Source organism: Stylophora pistillata, chromosome 13 (genome assembly GCF_964205215.1).
Source record: "Stylophora pistillata chromosome 13, jaStyPist1.2, whole genome shotgun sequence".
NCBI classification, from domain to species: Eukaryota; Metazoa; Cnidaria; class Anthozoa; order Scleractinia; family Pocilloporidae; genus Stylophora; species Stylophora pistillata.
In genome coordinates this window covers 1,149,118-1,170,120 of record NC_142531.1, presented here as the reverse complement: position 1 = coordinate 1,170,120, position 21,003 = coordinate 1,149,118, and the positions used below count along the sequence as shown (strand labels likewise).

General features: G+C 37.9%; 1 protein-coding gene across 7 annotated transcripts in view; it reads left to right on the top strand.

The window, feature by feature from the left end:
- Positions 1–21,003, top strand: part of LOC111345090 (nitric oxide synthase 3) — a 37,001-nt gene that overhangs the window by 1,421 nt on the left and 14,577 nt on the right. For 2 of the 7 annotated variants that reach the window (XM_022952355.2, XM_022952401.2), the window contains exons 1-14: positions 4,176–4,375; positions 11,963–12,710; positions 14,408–14,565; positions 15,237–15,399; positions 16,435–16,526; positions 17,241–17,382; positions 17,548–17,687; positions 18,258–18,368; positions 18,556–18,619; positions 18,813–18,914; positions 19,161–19,229; positions 19,671–19,754; positions 19,990–20,031; positions 20,379–20,464. In XM_022952355.2, the coding sequence (XP_022808090.2) occupies positions 12,009–12,710; positions 14,408–14,565; positions 15,237–15,399; positions 16,435–16,526; positions 17,241–17,382; positions 17,548–17,687; positions 18,258–18,368; positions 18,556–18,619; positions 18,813–18,914; positions 19,161–19,229; positions 19,671–19,754; positions 19,990–20,031; positions 20,379–20,464 (1,955 nt within the window). In that variant the 5' untranslated portion in view covers positions 4,176–4,375; positions 11,963–12,008. Of the gene's footprint in view, positions 1–1,769; positions 1,910–4,174; positions 4,376–5,421; positions 7,668–11,962; positions 12,711–14,407; positions 14,566–15,236; positions 15,400–16,434; positions 16,527–17,240; positions 17,383–17,547; positions 17,688–18,257; positions 18,369–18,555; positions 18,620–18,812; positions 18,915–19,160; positions 19,230–19,670; positions 19,755–19,989; positions 20,032–20,378; positions 20,465–21,003 lie in introns of those variants that run through there. The other 5 variants (XM_088743328.1, XM_022952361.2, XM_022952393.2 and 2 more) reach the window with 5 other exon arrangements.

The following is a 21,003-nucleotide window of genomic DNA, read 5'->3' as shown; positions in this document are numbered from 1 at the left end:
CGACGAAGAGTCGGAATGGCTGGCGAGTATTGATTCAAGTTTATCAGATAAATCGAACGAAGAAAAGCAGTTAGACGACAATGAAATTGCATCATTCATTGAAGAAAATCGAAACAGCAACACGACAACGCGCCAATTCCGTTCCGCTTCGCTTACTTCTATCGCGCACTTCCCGTAAATAAATATCCGCGAAATTCGCCTGCACTGAAATAACAATTTGGTGTGTTGGATAATAGGTAACTTATTACACGTTGTAAATAACTTATTACTCGTTATTTGTATTTTGACACGCCCTACGGGCTCGTCAAAATACGGCACAGCTCGTTAAAATACTCAGCGATACTACGCGACAAAACGTCTAATAAGATATATATTTACATTTAACAATTATTCGCCTCAGGTTCGGTGAATATCGTCGAATAATCCCCGAGACAAAGTCGAGGGGATTATTCGACAATATTCACCGAACCTGAGGCGAATAATTGTTTAGTATAATTTCAGAGCTGAGCAACAGAGAAATTTCTAAAATCATAACATTTTAGTAACATTTATTAATATTTCATTTTAACATTTTATATAAGGAACCGCTCGACCAATCAGATTGCTGGAAACTCTTTGATCAGCTCTAAAACTATACTAATAAAACATACAAATAATATCCGCGTGATAGTTATAACAATGTTGATGATGATGATGATGATGACAATAATCAGAAACTAATTCATATCAGAGATAATTATTAGAAATAATAAAATGGTTCTTAAGAATGTATATTTAAAAAAAAGTGATCAGATTTAGACTTACTGACTGACAAGAAAGCATATATAGCTAGTAGCAAAATTGAGCTTGGAAATTCCTCTAGCTTTAACCATTTTAAAATTCTTACGAATTCGCTACTTTCAAATGAATCTGGTCACACTCTCGTTCATAAGGTTTAAAGTAGAAAACGGGATTAATCGCCTCGTTTGATAATCTGGAAGTAACCACAATTTTGCATGGAATTGAAAGCCACTTCTCAGATTTTTTTTTAAACGATAAAACTTAATTTCAGGCACGTCAAAGAACCATTTTCTCATGATGTGCGGAACAAAGAATCCTCCGAGCTGTTAATTTAAAATTTAAACGAAGTCTTGCGTTGTCAATCTTCATTCTTTTAATCTCATAGCACCCAATATTTCACTTTTGACATAAATTTGACTTCTGTAATTAAGCGAGGGAAGGGTAATTTACCTGGTCATTACTTATTGATCATGAGGGCTAGTTACCACCTCCAAAGAAGAACAGTTGTTATCCTGGTGTATTTCCCTACCACATTATTCCCAGCATGAGATTCCATCTAAAACACCCAAAAACACAAAATCGTGGGAAAAAATTATCTCTCTGAACGGTAAAGCGAAAAAAAAACTTAAAGTGATGGAACGAATACTCGTTGGTGATTTGAAAATGATAAATTCATTTGTGGGTAGACTACAAAGATGGCGGTTCAAGGGGGCTTCAGATAATATATGTGTAGGCTCAACGTTCTCTACTAGTTTTAAAAAAAATAAATATAATTGTTTTGAATTTGCGTCCGAAGCGAGCTTAGGCAAAGCCTTAGAATTGAACTTTATTTCATTTTTATCATAACTTTTTAATGATTTTTGACATAGATTGAACATTTGCGTATTTAATATGTGACTCCCATCTCAGTGGTTTAGCATTTTAGGAAGTCTATGAGAGATTATGAGCCTTCCGCCTTAAGGCAAAAACTGAGGTATAGAATGGTTAAGCATGACGTTAACGCCAAAAGGCAAAAATTATACTTCTTGTTTACGTTAAACTTTTGCGCAGGGACGAAGATATAGGCACAAGCTATGAACAAGAGACTTTTGTTATTTTAGGATTACTGATTTCAAGGATAAAGGTAAAGGTGAGTAGAATTAGAGGTCATTTTTGCCGTTTGCTGTAAACACAACAGTAAATTAATATCACTTTAGAAGCAAATACAGGTAGTATGCCGAATAACTTCGACCAAATCGCAACAGTTCAAGTTTCCAGTTGCTCGACATACCTGCGTGGCCCGTGCGACGAAATAGTTTCACGGGCTTGGAAAAGTTTCAGTTACAGCAAATTATACAAAAAATCTTGAGAGATTTAGGCTTACATCTCATCTAACGTTTAAAGCAACATATGAATGCTTGCAACCATTATGTTTTCTAAGAACCTCGCAAACTTTTAAACACGTTCTCTTGTGATACCTGCGAAAGTATTCAGTATAATTTCCGGTAAGATTTGATCGATTTCTCTTACATTGTGTGCTGAGACTGAAACTTTTCACCTCGGGCAAAGCTTCGTCGCACGGCCCAAACAAACATAGCGAGCAACAGAGTTTGTTGTATATGTGCGTGTTAAAACACACGAAAGGACTCCAAAGGACACTTCACTCTGATTGGGCAGAAAAACACAAAGATTTTCTAGCACCAATCAGATGCCTGAACGACTGCGACCGTTTGGAACTAGTCTTGTAAGACAATGTCCCCAGGGGCTCTTCTGTCCTTAACTTGAAATCGACTCACAGCCCCTGGGGTCTCCGAGGATGAAATTTTGGACATGCCTTTCAAATTTCGATGTCTTGTCTAAAGAGGTAACAGACACTAAGACTGAATTATAAGCTCTCCTTTTCCCCTGAATAGATGCGTCAGTGACTTACTCTTTGCGTTTTGGTTTCCCAAAGGAGCATTTATACTGTACTACTCAATTTCCTTAAACTTATAATAATTTTCAGAGCATGACCAACCTAAAAACCAAACAAGTAACCAAAATAACCAAGTACAACTTAGATAAATCTCATAGTGAGTCATGTCAAGGAGTACTTTAACAGTAGACAACCAGTTGGCCTCAAAAGAGAAAAAATGTCAGAAAGCAACCAAGTCCCAAGTATTTTTACTTTTAATCTGATTGGCTGAAGGCGAGTTGTTGCCGACCAATCATGGAGCTTAGTTTAGTGAAATCATTTACTTCCCCGATCACTTTGGTCAGTCGATTGAAAATTGCTCCACAGATAACCGAGCAGATTAAGGTAAGGTGTCCATTTATTTTTATTTCTATGTCACGTCTGCAAAAGTGCACTTCAGTCATATCAGTATGATTTATCCTGTTTTGCTTGTCACACTTCCTGCCATTAAAAACTCCAATTTAAAAGCATTCAGTGATATGAACAGAATGCATAATCATTTGTTGCTTTGAAATATGGAGACCACATGCCTGAATTCTAATAGAAGGTTCACGACATGAGCTCATTATGATCTTCTTTAAATGTTAAAAGTTAATCGGTAGACTAGTGATAACGTGAGATTTAGCAATCAGTTTTGGACTAGTAAGGTATAGGCTTACATGATTCATGCGCGGAAAATTTTAACTTGCATCCCATACCAGAGAACATTCTGGTCTTACAATTTAAATTCATAATAACATATCTTGTTGCCATCGATCAATATTAAAAATAAAATCAACACAACTTGTTTGCATGGAATTGATGACCATCGGTTCATCTGAGGTTCCATGCAATTAGCGAGCCGGATGAAATATCTCTTCTTTTTGTCGGCAAAATAGTTACAGTTGATTACTTAAATGTACACTGACGATTTCCTGTGTATGTGACCAGTTATTTGCTGTTGACCAATAATAAGACGGGGCGGAAAACTGTTCCATTGTAATTCTTATGAGCCTTGAACAAACAAATACGAGTCCATAGGAAGAATAATTTTATTTAGTTGGCCAGTAGAGTGTGTCAGAGGGGACGCTTTAAATTACGGAATTAAGATATGATTTCATGATTAATATACATGATTATGGATCAGCAATATAGATTGTTCTTTGGCTAAGGTGAAAGAAAACGAAATACGATAGATCATTTTATTGCTGGCTTGTCCAGTGGAGATAGATCTTTGTTCAATCTATTTGTCATAAGAACTGATCGAAAAAATGTAAAAATGTAAAATAAGAAAGACTAAATTGGGTTTGTTGTCGAAATTCGAATATTGTGCTTCTCACAAACCGGAAGCCATGGATCTTTTTAGCTGATTTTGTATTGGTTGAGGTATTCATCTGGAACATGCGTCGATTATCTACAAAATATATCTTCTCACTTATACCATCTTAAAGATGACAGTGACGTATTGGGTTAAATTGAACTCCTGCACTATATAAAATGATAAAACTGCTTCACTAGCAAATGCAAACATGCCTTGATCCTGTCAACACAGCCGTCCACCACTGGTCTGCAGATTGGTCCACATTGTTGTCTGCTTACACTTAAAAAGAAAGTTTTTACGTCGAGTCTCGACATATTTGAACAACATTACTGTCAACCTTTTACCGATAAACCAGTGGAAAGGTAAGAAAACCTCGTATTTGGTGAGCGTAAGTTTTACTTCAAAAAGGAAAAAAAATTCTCTCATTTTCTAAAGGTACTTTCAGTCAAGAAATCAAAAATTCTGTCGAAAGTGATTCGTTTCTGTTATTCTGTTTACACATTCATAAAACATTTAAATTCACTCAGACATCGAGTGAAAAAAAAAAAACTTAAATCATATTATAACAGTGACGTGATGCTGGCCGGATGGATATGGAAATAACTATAAATTGTAAGAGGATGTTATTAATTCAGTTAAGATATACTGATTAACCAAGTATCTTCCAATGCTGCACACGATTATTAATTTTTGAGGTGACCTGTACGAAATTACATTTATAAAAGTTACCTCCAGACTATTTGCGCGCTGTTACCATATCATTCAAGTTGATTGTTAGGAAAACGGTATACAACCTCCATTTCGGAAAAATACTGAAACATCCGAATGAACCCTTTATTTAAGTATGTCCCTCCTTTCTTTCGAAAATTTGTGAGTGCTTTAAGAACGGAGAATATCGAAGAACTACGCAAAGATACTCCGTGACTATATGATATGACCCTTTGTGAAGATTTCCAAATTAAGATAATTTGTTCAGACTGTGAGCTAGTTGATTTTGTAAGTATTGTGTTCCTTCCTTCTTGCGGTCAACTGCTGAAAATCCTCGAGAACATTCGCAATCTATCTTCACTGCCCTATTTTTCTGGTTTCACATCCCCTTTTCCAACCTTTGCTATTGAATTGCAGTTGCCGACAGCCTCGAGCTTAATAACAGAATTTAAAGGTGTGCTGGCTGCGCTTAGTCAACAATTGAACGATCCATTGGATGGTGGAATCAGAGAGTTTTGATTGTCTGAGTCACAATGATATCTGATCCATTGTATCCTGGCTAAAGGAAGTCTCATTCCCACGCGTTTTTTGGTTATGTTTACAGCCAAATGGCTAGGCATTGTCTCTTTAACTGTATACCATTCCATATCCATTATGTTCTCATAAAATAATTGCTAAGAAACGAACAAAAGCACCTGTTGCGCCTGTGTAAAGAAAGCAATACAACATGTTAAAAAGCATCAAGATGGAGAACTTCAAAATTCAAAACTAATGGCACAATTATTGCTTCTGTCTCAATGAGCTACTTCAGCAGAACATATTCAAATTTAGCGATAAAATACAATTCAGGACGATAACTTTTCTTGACAAAGGTTATAAAACGCGAGGGCTTGAAAGTGGATTACACCTTTCGTGGCGTAATTTTTATGATAATTTCATAAAATTTCTTTAGCTCATTCAACCTGAATATAACTCAAATAACTCACCCGCGCTGAGTGAAAAAAAGAAAAGGTTTGTGAACTTATTAAGGAACATGTGACAAAATGGTATGAGGAACAAAATGTGTGACAACATGGAACCAAGGCTAAGTTATAACATGGTGCCATGGCTGGGTACAAATGATTTGTTGTAACGTGGTCTTTAGGATGGTTAGCAATACGGTTTTGAGGATACCTTCTAAAGTAATTCGAAGGCTGCGGTGTTACATGCTGAGCAAGCTTGCTTGTAACTTGCTATCAAGTATGAATTCTAACGTAACATGGTGCCAAATATGGATGGTCACATGATATCAAGTATGCGTGGCAACATGGTGCCAAGGGAGGATTCTACCATGGTATCGAGAATGTGTGGTAACCAAGTGCTAAGGGTGGATTGTGCCATTGTAACATGATGCCTAGGGTGGATTGAGCCATGGTAACAAGGATGGGTGGAAACGTAGCGCCAGGTGTGATTTTATCATAGCGTAAAGGTTGAATACTGGCATAGTGCCAAGGGCGCATCTTACGACGATAACAAAGATGAGTAATAACAGGGTGCCAAGGGTAGATTGTACCATGGCATCAGGGATGAGTATTAACTTGGTGCCGAGGATAGATTGTACCATGGGGACATAGTGCCAAGGGTGGATTTTACCATGATAACAAGGATGAGTGTTAACATGGTGCCGAGGATAGATTGTACCATGGTAACATGGTGCCAAGGGGGGATTTCAACATGGTATCGATGATGGGTGATAACATGGTTCTAAGGGTGGATTGTAACAAAGTGTTAAGGATCGGTTTTAAAACGGTGTCAAGGCTTGGTTATGACATGTTTTAAAGGATTGCTTTCAAAATCGTGTTAGAGATGGTTTGCTGAAAATGATGCTGTTTAATATGGATTTCAGTTTGAGAGAACTGAACTGAAGAGGAAACTGGGGCTTAAGCATGATGTCAAAGCTGTTGACTACAGCGTCGATGGACATATTTATGGTAACTGTGTCACTTAATTAGCTCCAAGACCTTGTAATTCCATTGTAAAAGCCATTACATTGGATTTACTGCATTATATTTATGTATGGCAAAATTCTTTTTTAGTTCGAGATTCAAACCGCAAACTTAATACGTATTCCTTTTATCTCGTTCCTGTATTCGATAATCTTTTACTAATATCGGATGACAGAGACAGGCAACCGGACAATGAACAAATCAATCAGCTTCTTTTCAAGTGGTTTTGCCGCCACAGCTATGTTTAGTGCGGAAAGAATCCTATTCAGTCTCTGGACGAAGTATGGATAAATTTTTCTCTAATAATACAATACAACCTCAGACGAGGGTCGAACATTTTTGTTAGTTAAATTTGAAAATCTTGGTTCCTTTTTTGTAATGAAGAACCAAATCACAGTAACGTCCTATTTCGCACACATTTCAACTATGCTTTAACGCCTTCAAATTGATAATAATAAGACGCCTTTGGCAAACGAACAGAGAGCTAAGATTGCGAAAGCCGACGGGAGGAAAAAAATTTCCAAAATACCTGATTTTTTTTTAAATGCGTATATGTGTTAGATATTATCAGATTTAAACATCTCATTTTGGATCCGAAAAAGTGAAACAACAGTCAGAAAACTGAAGATTTTCAAGCATTGTTTCCTCCAAAATGATGACTTTGACTAAGCACGTACATTAGCGGAATCAACCAAGAATATACAATCATCATAATGACATATTTGACAAGCCAAGTGATATTTTATTTATCTGTTCTGAGATCGGAAAAACCACAATTTGCTTTCCCTATTCCCTCTTGTACAAGTGTTAAATTTTAATTAGCCTTGTGTAAATGACAAATCACCAGCTTGTGACAGTACACATTGCATCCATAAGCCGAGTTTATTTTGCTTTATTCTTGTGAGTGAAGGTGTCTGCCAGGTTTTCGCCATCGGTCTAACAAACCGCTTGGGTGAAAGCAGTGAGTATAATTTCCATTCATGCTTTTCCTCGGGAAATGCCGCTTTCTAGTATTTTTCCAAATATGTAGGTTAAATAGTGGTGCGATAAGCTATTCTGATGTTGAATTATGTTCTTTGTGTCACATATATTTCAGTTACGCTGTCACAGTAATTCTAGCAAGTTACAATGCACCTTTATCTACCCTTTTTTTCGCTACCTTTTGAAAATTATGTTTTGTCTTATTAGGCCTAAGTAAATCACTGTTTCACGCACTCGTGATTATTTTGGTTATTCTATTGGCCTATGAATTTTAAACACATTTCTTGTGAGATATCCTGTTGTCTGACGTGTGAATATTGACAAAGATGCCTCGCTATAAAGTGGCCGCTGTCGAGCGGCCTCATAATACTGTTAGCATAACAATTTACGACTTATCATTTAGGAGGAAATGGAATTATTGTTAAGAGTTTCTATTTAGATGACTTTGCGAATGAATCACATAATGATTGGAAATGTTATTACCACGAAGACTGTTAATCCTTAGTTCATCTGCATGTCCACGTTGATATCGAATTTCTTTCAAAGGTTCGTGCATTTGTTCCGTTCCAAACCGATTTAAAAAAAAAAATACTCAATGCTTTTCTTTTATTAATATGACCACATCAAAGTACCAAAATTTGAAGATAAATTTTTACTTTCGCCGTGAGGTTTGATGACAGTAAGCTTAAAATGAGCCATCTTTCAATGTAAATTCAGATCGGTTATTGCGTTAGCCAGGTTTTAACAATTTTTACTTATATTACTATAATCCTACAAATGACTTACGGTCACTTATGATGGTCTTCATATTCACATATATGTATGCACAATTCTTTGTCTTTTCGTGAGCGCGCTGTGATAATTACTTTACATCAAGGAAGGCGGGTAAAGAGTTTTGTTAATGCTGCATCTACCTGTTTTGCTAACCCCACCAAAAGCCAGTTTTGTTTCGGAACAAAATAAGTGTGAATTCTTTACTGATTTGTGTGAGAATATTCTTATATAGAATAATTGATATAAGAGTCAGGACATTTATCACAAACCAGGTATGGCGTTTTCTCGCATAAATATTTCTCCCATTGGCTAATTTGGTGTGATAATTTGATATAATGATTTGACTCATAAAATAAAAATTATATAGCGTGGTACGACGGAAGGCATGCGGAAGAAAGTTCTGCAGTGTGGAGTCGTGTCTCTACTTTTTCGGTTAAATCTGCGTTTTTCAAATCCTCAGAAGAGTTAAGATCGTCTTCTATTTTCAGTTTTTGAAGGTGAGACAACGAACTAACTTTCCTTGTTGATCCACATCACACTACCCTAATTAGTCTTGAAGGTGGTCCAATTTTACTTTTGTTGAAGAAAACTATTAAGATGTCTGCTCCTGGGAAGAGAAATTAATGCTCCCAATGTTTTAGTCTGTTTGCATGCTCTAGAGTATCACACGCCGATTGCTAGGGTACTATATCTCATCACCATGATATGACTGTAACTCTAAATCAATATAGCTTTTTTTTTTTCAATTCAAAATTCTGTGGTGTTTAGTTGACTTTTACAATAGGGTAATGTGTAATTGGTTCGGATGAAGTCCCATAACTAGCAAATGTCGCTTATTGATTTCTCTTGTCCGCTGACTGAAGTTTGGTCAAACGAAAGAAGTTGTTAGATGTAAACCAAAAATATCAAATTGTAGTAAACGCTAGATTAGAATTGAATGTACCTCAAAGCACCAAAGGAAATATATAGCAAAGTGTTGAGGATAAATTCATGCAGTCAGAACGGCACTCTTTAGAACTAAATGGTGAGAATCATTACCTGCTCTACTGTTTCTGTGTTTACTGCTTCACATTCAGGATTGTTAATGACTAAAATCCAACACTAAGATTTAGCCACGCAGCTTTCTTGCTTCGTGGCTTCTTCATAGGTAGCGGTTTAAATAACTAGGGACAAAAATAAGACCACAGCAAAGAAAAAATAAACAAAGTAAAAGAAAAACAACATTTGACAGAACATAAAAAAAAAAAACTTCTAGCACGCGTGAAAGAATACAGCGGTCCTTTTTGTTTTTGGTTTGGGAATTAGTTACTACAGTCGATCCTCAACCTAAAGAATTTCTACTGTTACTTTGTTTACTTTGCTGATTTCACCTAACTTGTATTCCTGCAGCAGCATATCTCACCTTAGGTCTAATGCTCATTCACTTGTGACTATCAACGAGCTTATGTTTGTCCCCCAGCTCAGGCATGTTCCGGTACGTGTAAACTTAATTTCATGGAAAGAAAATGACCCAGGACTTGAAGAGCTCTTTCCTTACGCAGGAAATTCTTGCTCAACGCATGGCTCACTTAGTATTGCGTGTTTTCGTGTTTCTTTCTTAGACGACACATTAATATATTATTTTGGTGACCTTATTTTACATTCAGATGGGCGGTTAACACTTGTTTCGTCACACGTACCCATACAAATCTATTCAGTAGCCACGAAAAAATATACAATTATAATTAAAGTGTGACTTGATTTTCGTAGAACAGTGCTCAATACATAGAAGTAGAGCGAAGTATATATTGTGGGAGGAAAAAGACAAGTAAACTACAAGTTCATTCCTACAAGCCTGTTTCGTGGTCGCCCACTCATCGGATGAGTGGGCGACCACGAAACAGGCTTGTAGGGATGAACTTGTAGTTTACTTGTCTTTTTCCTCCCACAATATATACAATTATAATTATATAGACATACAGTATGGTGCTGACCGCCACTGGCGGTTAGAATCAGTATATTTGGCGCTTACAGCTTTTTTGAGGGAATCAAAGATTGTTATTGCAAATTGTACCTTTGTAGACTTTTTTAACCAACGCTGAAAACTGGTATTCAATATTGAATTTTATCATATCATTCGCACGGTCTGGGTCACGTAATTCTATGGAATACTGAAAGCTGACGCACGTTGGATCGAACGGGTTGACGTGAACCGTTTCGGGAATACCCGTCCCGAACCTCGCACACACGGATCCGTGTTGGTTGTAATCTCCTAGTGCGTGGATTTGAATAGTGGACTTAAACTTGCAATAAAACAGAAATGAGAAGATAACTCACGTTTTTCGGTAAATTGTGAGTTTCTTGTTCTGACTCTAAGAAATAAAGGAAAATTTTTTATTGTAGAATCTCCTTTTCTAGGTGTCTAGTGCGCTCCTTTTTATGTAATTAGTTGCGTTTTATTTGGTTTCAAACAAAATCTCAAACAGTTTTAAGACTTAGTGGTCATACGATAAAATGCTTATTGACTGAGTTTGATTGGGCTACGCCGGAAAATATTTGGTTGAGGGTCATGACGCATAGACCGAATGCAGCAAAGTCCTTGCGTCATGACCTAACACCAAATATTTAACCGTCGGCCCTCCCACTCATTAAGTAAGTACACATTATGAGATAACAATGAGATTCGACTGTTTAAAATCTCACCTTCATGAAACCGCAAAATTTATCTTAACATGAGGAACTAATTCAGTTTGTAGTGGCATAAGAGATGATTTAAAAAGAAATTGCTTTCAAAACAATCTTCTCAAAGACAACATCAGTTTTATAAAATTCGAATAGTTTATACATATCCATGTGACGTAACTTTGAATGGGTAGTTTGTCCTTAAATGTCGATTAATGTTATAAGGGAACATAGCGGGCCAAGGTTTTGTACAAATTGTCGAAAAGTTACGGTTTCTAAAGTCAGTGTGGATGAGTCACGGTATTAAACAAACTCCTTGGTTTTCTCGAGAGTAGCTTTTAGCGTTTCTCTCACCTCTTTCACAGTGTATTAAGACCCGGGTTTGCCAGCAAATCATGTTCATGACTTTACCCATCAGATTACTGAATATTTTATTGCAAGTGGTGCGATAAGATTAAAAATCGCGTGTCAACTGTGAACTGACGTGTTGGGGAAAATCTCTTGTTTAAACCATCAAAGCCAGTTGAAAAGTCGCTAAGCTGATTACGTTAGAAAACAAAAAACCAAGTAACCGCGAGAGTCACATTCTTTGATCATTTTTATTCACGAAAAAATTGCAAAGTGATGGCGTGTTTACGAGAAAGGCCATTAATAATAAACTCGCGTAGGAGAAAATCCTCTCAGATTTTATCTGTCCTCTGTTTGCGATGAGAACCACGGAATCACGAGAGGCTTTTCCAGTTATAAACTCTTTGAGTGTCCCTGAAAATCATATCATTCACACTTTTATCTGAAGTGGCTTTAAGAACACTATTCAACAACTGCTGTTATATTTTCCAGGTTCGTGCCGTTGTGTTGTGGACGATTCCTATGAAAAGAAGACAAAATGGATGCAAACTCCAGCGACGGCAGAATTATTGTTAATATCGCAAAGAAGAAACTAGGCGGAGTGGGTTTTGTGACGAGCAAGCGAAGCGAAAGTCCTTACCTCGTTGTGTCACACGTCGTTAAGGGAGGAGTAGCTCACGAGACGGGTTTGATACAAACTGGGGACGTCATTCTTGAATTGAATGGGAAGTCTCTGGAGAGCCTGCCCTACCATAGGGCGCTAGAGATTATCGACAAAGTCCCCACCGGGGAGGTGATGGCGATCAAACTACGTGCCCAGGACGGATTTCAAGCGTATCTAGAAACGGTCTTTGACGACCAAGGTGCTGTAAAGACGGTGCGAAAAACCAGGCCACAAACGCCAAAAACTCCAAAAGCTAACAAGAACGTTAACGGAGAGTTAAATGGTGAATCACATTCCGGTCAACCGCAGACCACGCAAGTGGAGCCAGTTTCTACCATTGAAGAAGACACAGGAAAAGAGCCCCACGATGACAACGAACCTGAAGCGCCAACGTCTCAAAATATTACCAACGGACATCCAGACAACGAACGTGAAATAGTCAAAGAGTCACCAGAATCCAAAGGATGCCCAGTCACCAACATTTTATCAAAACCGCAAAATCCAAAATATGTCAGGTTACAGAATCTCCTCGATGGCAAGTACACGACAGACACACTACATCAAATGGCCATGATAGTAAGTTGCAATTTTTGTCACTTGAACGTGTCTAAATGGTAGTTGTCCTGATTGTCTTCTTAGTAAAGTGGGTTCTTATTCTTGAAACTAATCATATAGACTTTAATAGTTTCAGTTAGTAGTTTCAAAATATTTTAATGATTATCCATTTAGCCATCGCCACCCACTCCTTACCCAAACAATGACCTGCCCTTAAATTGTTGTAAATGTCTTCAACAGACTGTACATTGTTTTAATAGATAAAAGTGATGGACAGTGCAGTATTAGCTAACGGGAGCTCCTCTTATAGGCTTGAATAAATCTTCGTCGTGAATTCCTGGAGATTCTCTTCTCCGCCCACCCGGAAAACAACAAAACAGTAATGATCAACAATTTCCCAGCAAATATATTTGTGGCATTTCCAAAATCAATAGTGAAAAACTTGGTCAGGTCGCCGATGGTTTGTAGGCCGTGGTCGTTCTTTAGATGTTTGCCGATGGCCGAATTACGGTGCTCATTAATACGTTGATGTAAATGCCGGCTGGTGTACCCGACGTACTCTGCATCACACAGATCACATTTATAATTATATACAACGCATTGTACTTTTTAAGTACGTTGAAATGCTTGGTCAGGTCGTAATTCGGCCATCGGCAAACATCTAAAGAACGACCACGGCCTACAAACCATCGGCGACCTGACCAAGCATTTCAACGTACTTAAAAAGTACAATGCGTTGTATATAATTATAAATAGTGAAAAAAGCGAAGTTAGTAGCGTTGAGTGAATACTAACGTCATTAAATATTTTCAACAGCATTCTCAGCACGGGTTAGAATGCTTTCGAGGGCTGGATTTTTTTCAAGCTTTTATTCAGCAATTGCTTAAGTTGCAGAGCAATTGCTTAAATTGCAATGCAATTGCTTTAATTGCAGAGCAATTCAGTGCTTAAATTGAAGTCCACCTGCAAGGATCAATTTGCTTGACTTGATTTTCATTCGCAAGTTTATTTCAGTCTTAAAAAAAACAAGGACTTTCAACATACGTGGATGATCTGCCGCTCTCTATTTTAATAGAAAATTGTTTCCTTCAACTGTTTTGCTTGTTCTTCTTCCGTCTAATTAACCCTTTCGTTAAAAGCACGAGCGCTTCTGTACTTAAAAGTTACTTGGTGGTTGTAAACTAATGGAGCCTGACATTTGTAAAAACAGTTAGCGGACCAACCGTTATAACCAACAGCATACAAATGAATAAAGGCTGATAGTTTCGAAAGAAACTGTTTGGGGCTGCGTCGGTGGGAGTAACGAAATAATTTGGATCATATCAACAAAGTTGAAATGGTAAATTGGCCACCGTAACGATTACAAAAGCTGACGTTTCGAGCGTTAGGCCTTCGTCGGAGCGAATAGAGGAATTGTGGGTTGTGTGTGCTTTTAAAGGCAGAAAATGGAGCTACGTTATTGGTGGGAACATGGCAACGAGAAAAACATGAATAAATTGGTGGAATGAAAAGCGTTCGTTGATCCCTGTGGGATTTAGACTGCCGGTTTGAAAGATGAGCTTTTGTTCAAGATTTTTACGGCTTTCCGTGCCACCTAAGTGCAAGGAAAGACCGCAGATTGCCATATGTTGCTTAGAATGATTAGGTAAATTAAAATGTCTAGCGACTGGTTTCGATGTGTCCTTGTCATTCCAACAGCACTTTGTTTGCATTTTCAGCCCATAAACTGCACTGCAGGCCGTTGTTTGGGGTCCTTGATGCAACCTTATGGAGGAGAGGCTGCTCCAAAGAGGCTTTATGGTGTACCACGACAACCAGAAGAGGTCATAGTTCACGCTAAGGATTTTCTCCAACAGTATTACGGAGGCATGAAACTGTGAGTTTAAAAAAAATAACGTTAGTATACCATGGTATTCATGACAAAAAAAAGAAACATTTGAGATTCATGTCACCCTTATAGAGTGAAACGTCACTCCCGAAGCCCCAATTTTCAATAGCAAGGTTATTTAGAAAGGTCAGGTAACTATTTTTTGAGAAACAGCTAGTTTTCAAAAATATTTATATGTGTAAATAAAGGGAACCGAGAAAATAACTTATATAACAATGAGAAAGTATTAAGGAAAGAAACAAATCTTTTGTTTACGTCATAGATCGTAAGTGTAAACCAGGATTAAAAGGAAGCAGTCTTATGGTGACAGACATAGCTCTAAGTGTAGTGAAGACTTGGTACTCACTCTTCTTGTATAAAAAGCGTTTATTAGGGCTGAAGTTTTGTTGGGTTGTATCTAACTGTAAAGAAGTGCTGAAGGATATAGAATTATCAAAAGTAAAACTGTGTGAAGGGCTACAAGCTTCGAGGCTTAATAAAAGATGTTACGGTAACTTTGCGTTAGCTTAATGATGGTCTGAACAGCTCTTCTCGAGGGGGTTTTCTGACCAAACAAGCCATCACTAAACAGTCCAACAGTCTTCGTTTATTGTAAATTAATACCCGATTTCCCAATTGAGATAAGTTTCATTCGCGGATTTATGTTTTTTTTTTTTCAGTGAGAATAGTCCGGCCCACAAGTTGCGTTTAGGGGAGGTAATGAAGGAGATTGAAAAGACGGGGACCTATGACCTCACCGAAAAGGAACTTATCTTTGGATGTAGAATGGCTTGGAGAAATGCCCCTCGATGTATAGGACGAATTCAGTGGAACAAACTTCAAGTACGTCACTGTGTTTCCCTCAGTAGCGTTAGCCCTTTAATCCCCATGAGTGATTAGAGGCGCACTTATTCTTACGGTATCACCCCTAAATCAAACATTAAGGTTATGAAGATATAGGAAATGACAGCCGACTAAAGAGGTTCTTGATTGTCAAACAAATTCTACCTTTTGGTACCACAGGAAAAGTTAAGATGATAGGTTGAAGACTATTGATCAGTATCAGGGTGTAAAGGGTTTTAGAGCAAAGCAAATTAATAAGGATTACTATGACGAGCTTGAAAATGTAGGCTGAACAGTTTAGAGATTTAGATAGCGTCACCCGCCTTCCTTTGATTTTGGATTTTTGCCGCTAGTGGCCGTTTTTGATTTTGGCCACTGATGGCCGATTTTGGATTTTGGCTAGAAGTGGCCGATTATAGATTTTTGACATTAGCGGCCGATTATGGATTTTGGGCACTAGTGGCCGATTTTGGATTTAGGCCATCAGTGGCTGATTTTGGATTTTGGACGATAGTTGTTCTTTCTGGACTTTGGGGGCTAGAAAAATAATCAGATATTCCCTTATTTTTAATGATAGTAAAAGATAAAGGAGAACAATTTTTGGTAACGTTGATTGTGCTGTCTGAGTCGACAGTTTTTAAACAAACACGAACTTAATTTTACTGGAGCTTAGACCGTCAAAGTAAATTTCAGTTCTATTCAAACTTCTTCACTGCTGAGCTATTGGAATGATTAAAGGCTGATAGTTTCGAAAGAAACTGTTTGGGGCTGCGTCGGTGGGAATAACGAAATAATTTGGATATATCAACAAAATTGAAATGGTAAATTGGCCACCGTAACGATTACAAAAGCTGACGTTTCGAGCGTTAGCCCCTCGTCGGGGCGAAGGGCTAACGCTCGAAACGTCAGCTTTTGTAATCGTTACGGTGGCCAATTTACCATTTCAACTTTGTTGATATATCCAAATTATATTGGAATGATTGCTTCGTGTTTATGTCCTTTCGTTTTTACAAGAAGTCTTTTCATTTGTTATAGGTATTTGACGCTCGACATGTGAATACACCCTCCGAAATGTTCGAGGCTATTTGTAAGCACATAAAGTACGGAACAAACAAGGGAAATATCAGGTGATTATGAAATATTTACGTTGTATTTAAGTATTTTTGTTGGTTCTATAAGTGTTTTCAATATCATAATTATCAGTAAAAAGAAAAAGAAATATTTAGGCTTTTCACTATTCAATAGCTTATTTGTCTCTGATCTATCACCAGAACGTACATAACCGCACGCATCAACTTGCCACCAGATTGTCATATTGTTTGTGATTAGAGAGAGTTATATTGCGCCTTTCATTCAGAGCAGGGGAACTGTATTGCTAACCAGTTTCGAGTCAACAAGCAGTGATCTGATGTTTTGGACAGAAAATTAATGAATTTATAGATGTTGGCCTCTATCCAACCTCCAATTCTCATGACATAATTCTAATTTCGCTGCCGCTCTTTCATACACCAAAATGCGTAGCAGTAAGTGCGCTGGAATCCAGGGCCCGGTTGTTCGAACGGTTGGATAACGCTATCCACTGGATAAATCTCTCTCCTTTGGAAAGCGTTATATGCGCTTTGAACAATTGGGCCTAGACCGAGAAATTCGGGTTTCGAGTCTTAGCTGGGTCATTGTGCCCTCTTCATTTTTGTTTTGCTTCTCTCCACCCGGGAATATAAATGAGAACATGTAAACTCTTGGGGAAAATTTGAAATAACTATTTTGAAGTGACCAGTGGGTAATCATTTTGCTAATCATTTTAATTTGTCTTGTTTTGTCGTTGCATCTCTTGATCTAAGGTCCACGATAACGGTTTTTCCTCAAAGGAAGACTTCTTTCAAAGACTTCCGCGTGTGGAATACACAGCTGATTCGTTATGCTGGATATAAAAAACCCGACGGTTCGTGCATTGGAGATCCTTCAAACATTGAGTTCACGGAGGTAAAAATGGATTTGGCTCCGACAAACTTGCATCAGTTCCAACAAATGCAAAACTAGTTTGGGTTTTGCTCTTTCGATTTCCTTTGAGTCTTCTGTGCTTGTCAGCTGTGATTTGACGGTTCTAGTTACTTGTGTTTTGTTTTTAAGACAGTATGTTTTCAACAGATTTGTCAGACCCTTGGCTGGGAAGGAAAGGGAGGTCCTTTTGATGTTTTGCCTTTGATTCTTCAAGCTAACGGTGGAGAACCCGAAATGTTCGAGATTCCGCCTGAAATCGTACTCGAAGTGGAAATAAAGCACCCAAAGTAAGTCTCAGACACAATCGATTGTAATGGCAGATATTTTTAATAATTGCTGTTTGTTAATAGCACAAGGAAGTCAGGGGGAAATTTTCTGTGTCTGAAGAATAATCTTCCAATGTCACCATAAGTAACCGCGGATCCTTACATGTCTTGCTGCCTAGCTAATCAACGATGTATTTTCCTTGACACCATTAAGTGGCGCATCTGTTTTTTTTTTTTTTTATGAAGACTTGTCACATAATTCTGGAGAAAATTTGTCAGTATCAACGACAAAGATACTGGCCGAGGAAATTCTGAGTGGTTGAAGAGAAATTCCTCTCTAACATGAATTACTCGGCCTGTCAGTTTTTTTTCAAAGTTTTATGGCCAGCCATTTTCACTTGTCAAGAGTAACTGCTAAGAAAACTTTTGATGTTCCAGAATTAACTCGTCTTCATTCGTAATCACCTTCAGTGGTCAATACATTTAAAACGAATTCTGTGTGAACCTTCCCCTTTTCGCGACCCTGCCTGACCCTCCCCCAGAAGTGATCAATTTGTAACTTTTCCTTACCATATCATCGTCTCTGCCAAGGTATCCGTGGTTTGAAGAGCTGGGATTGAAATGGTATGCGCTTCCCGCAGTCTCTTGTCTTTGTCTTGATGTCGGAGGAGTAGAAATACCTGCATGTCCCTTTAATGGCTGGTAAGAAACAGAATACTATATGAGTAATTCTAAACCAAACACGAAAAAGGAACCAAATAAAGTCTGGCTTAAATTTTTGATTAAAAAAAAAAAAATTGGTTTTCGTTTACCGGAATGTAAATTACACTGGACAGTTGTATTAAAAAGCGCTAGGTCATTTTATCGCTGTCTGTATCCATTTTCATAGGTACATGGTTACAGAAATTGGAGCACGAGATTTCGGTGATACAAACCGATACAATATGCTTAAGGTAGGTTACCCACGAAGAGAGGTAACAGAGACCATAATATAAGAATTGAAAACACTCACCAAATATATCATTTATGTAACACTTGTGATACAAATTAAATTTTCATATGAAAAGTTTTATTTCTATTCTGTTCTTAACTCACTTTAAAGAGTTTTTAGTTTTGCTTTTTGTCTTCTCCCGCTCTCTTCCAAAGCCCGTAGCGCTGCGTATGGGTCTGGACACTAAGAGTAATGCTTCTCTCTGGAAGGATCTCGCTTTGGTGGAACTTAATCTGGCAGTGATGCACAGCTTCCAGGTTTGTCTGGACGATAACTCTTTCCACTTTAGCCAGTTACCACTCAAGTGGCTATGAGTGTTTTACTATTAGAAAATCGTACGAGTTTGAATACGTTTTGATTTAAGGAATGTTCATGTCTCCATTATTTCAGAGGGTCTAAAATTACACAGCGTAACAAATGCATGAGCTGTTTGTTGTATAAATGTTCTCGTCAGATTAAGTTAAACGAGTAACTTTTCCACAATTTCGTAATTTCTCTTCAAGGAAGCTGGAGTTACAATGACTGATCACCACAGCGCTTCCGAATCTTTCTTAAAGCACCTTGAGAATGAGGTTCGTGGTCAGTTTGTTTGTTTGTAAACTGAAAGCTTAATTAATATTTATACCACTGAGGGTTCCCCTTGGTTAGGAACATTTGGGGGGCAAAGAAAATGGTTTAAGACATCGAGGGCCAGAGTTATCCTAGGTAAGTTCACACTTCAGAGATTTCAAACTAGGGGGATCTTGCACCGACCCAATATTAGTTGGAAGAATGCCAAATCTATTTTAGTTGTCATCAATCATAAATTCTCCTTGACAGAGAGGGGTAACATTCATCTTGAGATAATCCAACCTTCCTTTTAGCTACGGGGCTCTGTCGCAAGTTGAAAGAAAGAATAAATTGTGACAAACCAATATCGATGTCTCTGAATTACCTTCAAGATCACACTATTCGCCAAAAATAGTATCTTGACTTTGAAGGTGGCATTGACCATCTTACTTAAACTGACACAGGTAAAACTTCGTGGAGGCTGCCCGGGAGACTGGGTGTGGATTGTACCTCCCATCTCAGGCAGTGCTACGCAGGTGTTTCATCAGGTTAGTTCATTCTAAAGTAACCATTTGACCAGTCGAGAGAGCTTAAAAATGATATCTCTAGTTTAGGATGCAAAGGGATCCAGATTGCGTGCCAAAACGTGCATGAGTGGGGTCCTGTATCCTCGGGGGCTTTGAATATTGCACCCCAAATTTCAGTTCATTTTATTTCCATCTCTGCTGTCCACGGTACCCCCTTGGTACTCCTGACGATAATTGACGTTCCTTTCGTCTACAGGAAATGTTAAATTACACTTTGAAACCAAGCTACGAATACCAGGTTAGTCATATTAACTTAAAATCGAAATCTCTTACGCGCACTTAGATATCATGTGTATTAAATGTAAATTTGGAATGAACGGATCGACCAATATGGCGTCCCATTAGTCAGATGTTTTAAAAGTTTTAGTGTATTTCTCAGACTTTTCTCAATTATTAAATGTTCCCCGCCTCATGATGATTTCAAAGAAACTATTATGTTATGAAAAATGATGCTCAACTCTCTCAACTGGCACATCTCTGTGAAGCTCATGATACTCTTTTCCAAGAATGAGATTTCGTAACCTAGGTTTTTCTTTTGTTTGCTTACGCCTCAAGATTGATGATAATTATTGTTGTGTATTCCAGGACGATCCTTGGAAACACTATTCAATAAAGAAAGACACGTCTAGCGATTCTCCAAGGAAGAAAGCTTCCTTTAAGGAAGTAGCAAAGTAAGTTGAACGTACATGATTCATCGGCGCAAACGAGTAGAACGTACACAGTTCTTGCCATGAACCTGATGACAAGAACTATGTTAAAGAGTCCTTTCTTGCGGTAGTTCATTACTGCTCTCAGTTAATGTTCGTGAAAAAGTCCTCGTAACGTTTCTTTTGATGAATATGTAATGTGAAACACTATGTGAGGGTAAAGTCACATAGCAGGTCACAGCAGGCAAACAGGTCTGATCAAAGTGTAGAGTCCTTTGTAAAAGGAGAGAAAGAGGAAGAGGAATCAGGTAAAGCTTTTACTTACGCCTCTGTTCCACCTGGAATTATCTAAGTGAAGAACACGGTTCTCCAGAATATGGTAGTTTCTGTTGTTAGAATCAGATATTTCTTATTGTTTTCTAACTAATGAGATGAACTAACTCATAGCTGTAACTACATTTTTGCAAGAGATCTATAATTATACCGCTTCATCTTTCAACTTCGAGAACCGTTGATGTTGTTCACAATTGATCAGCATTCTACATTGACTTGGGCTGGTTAAG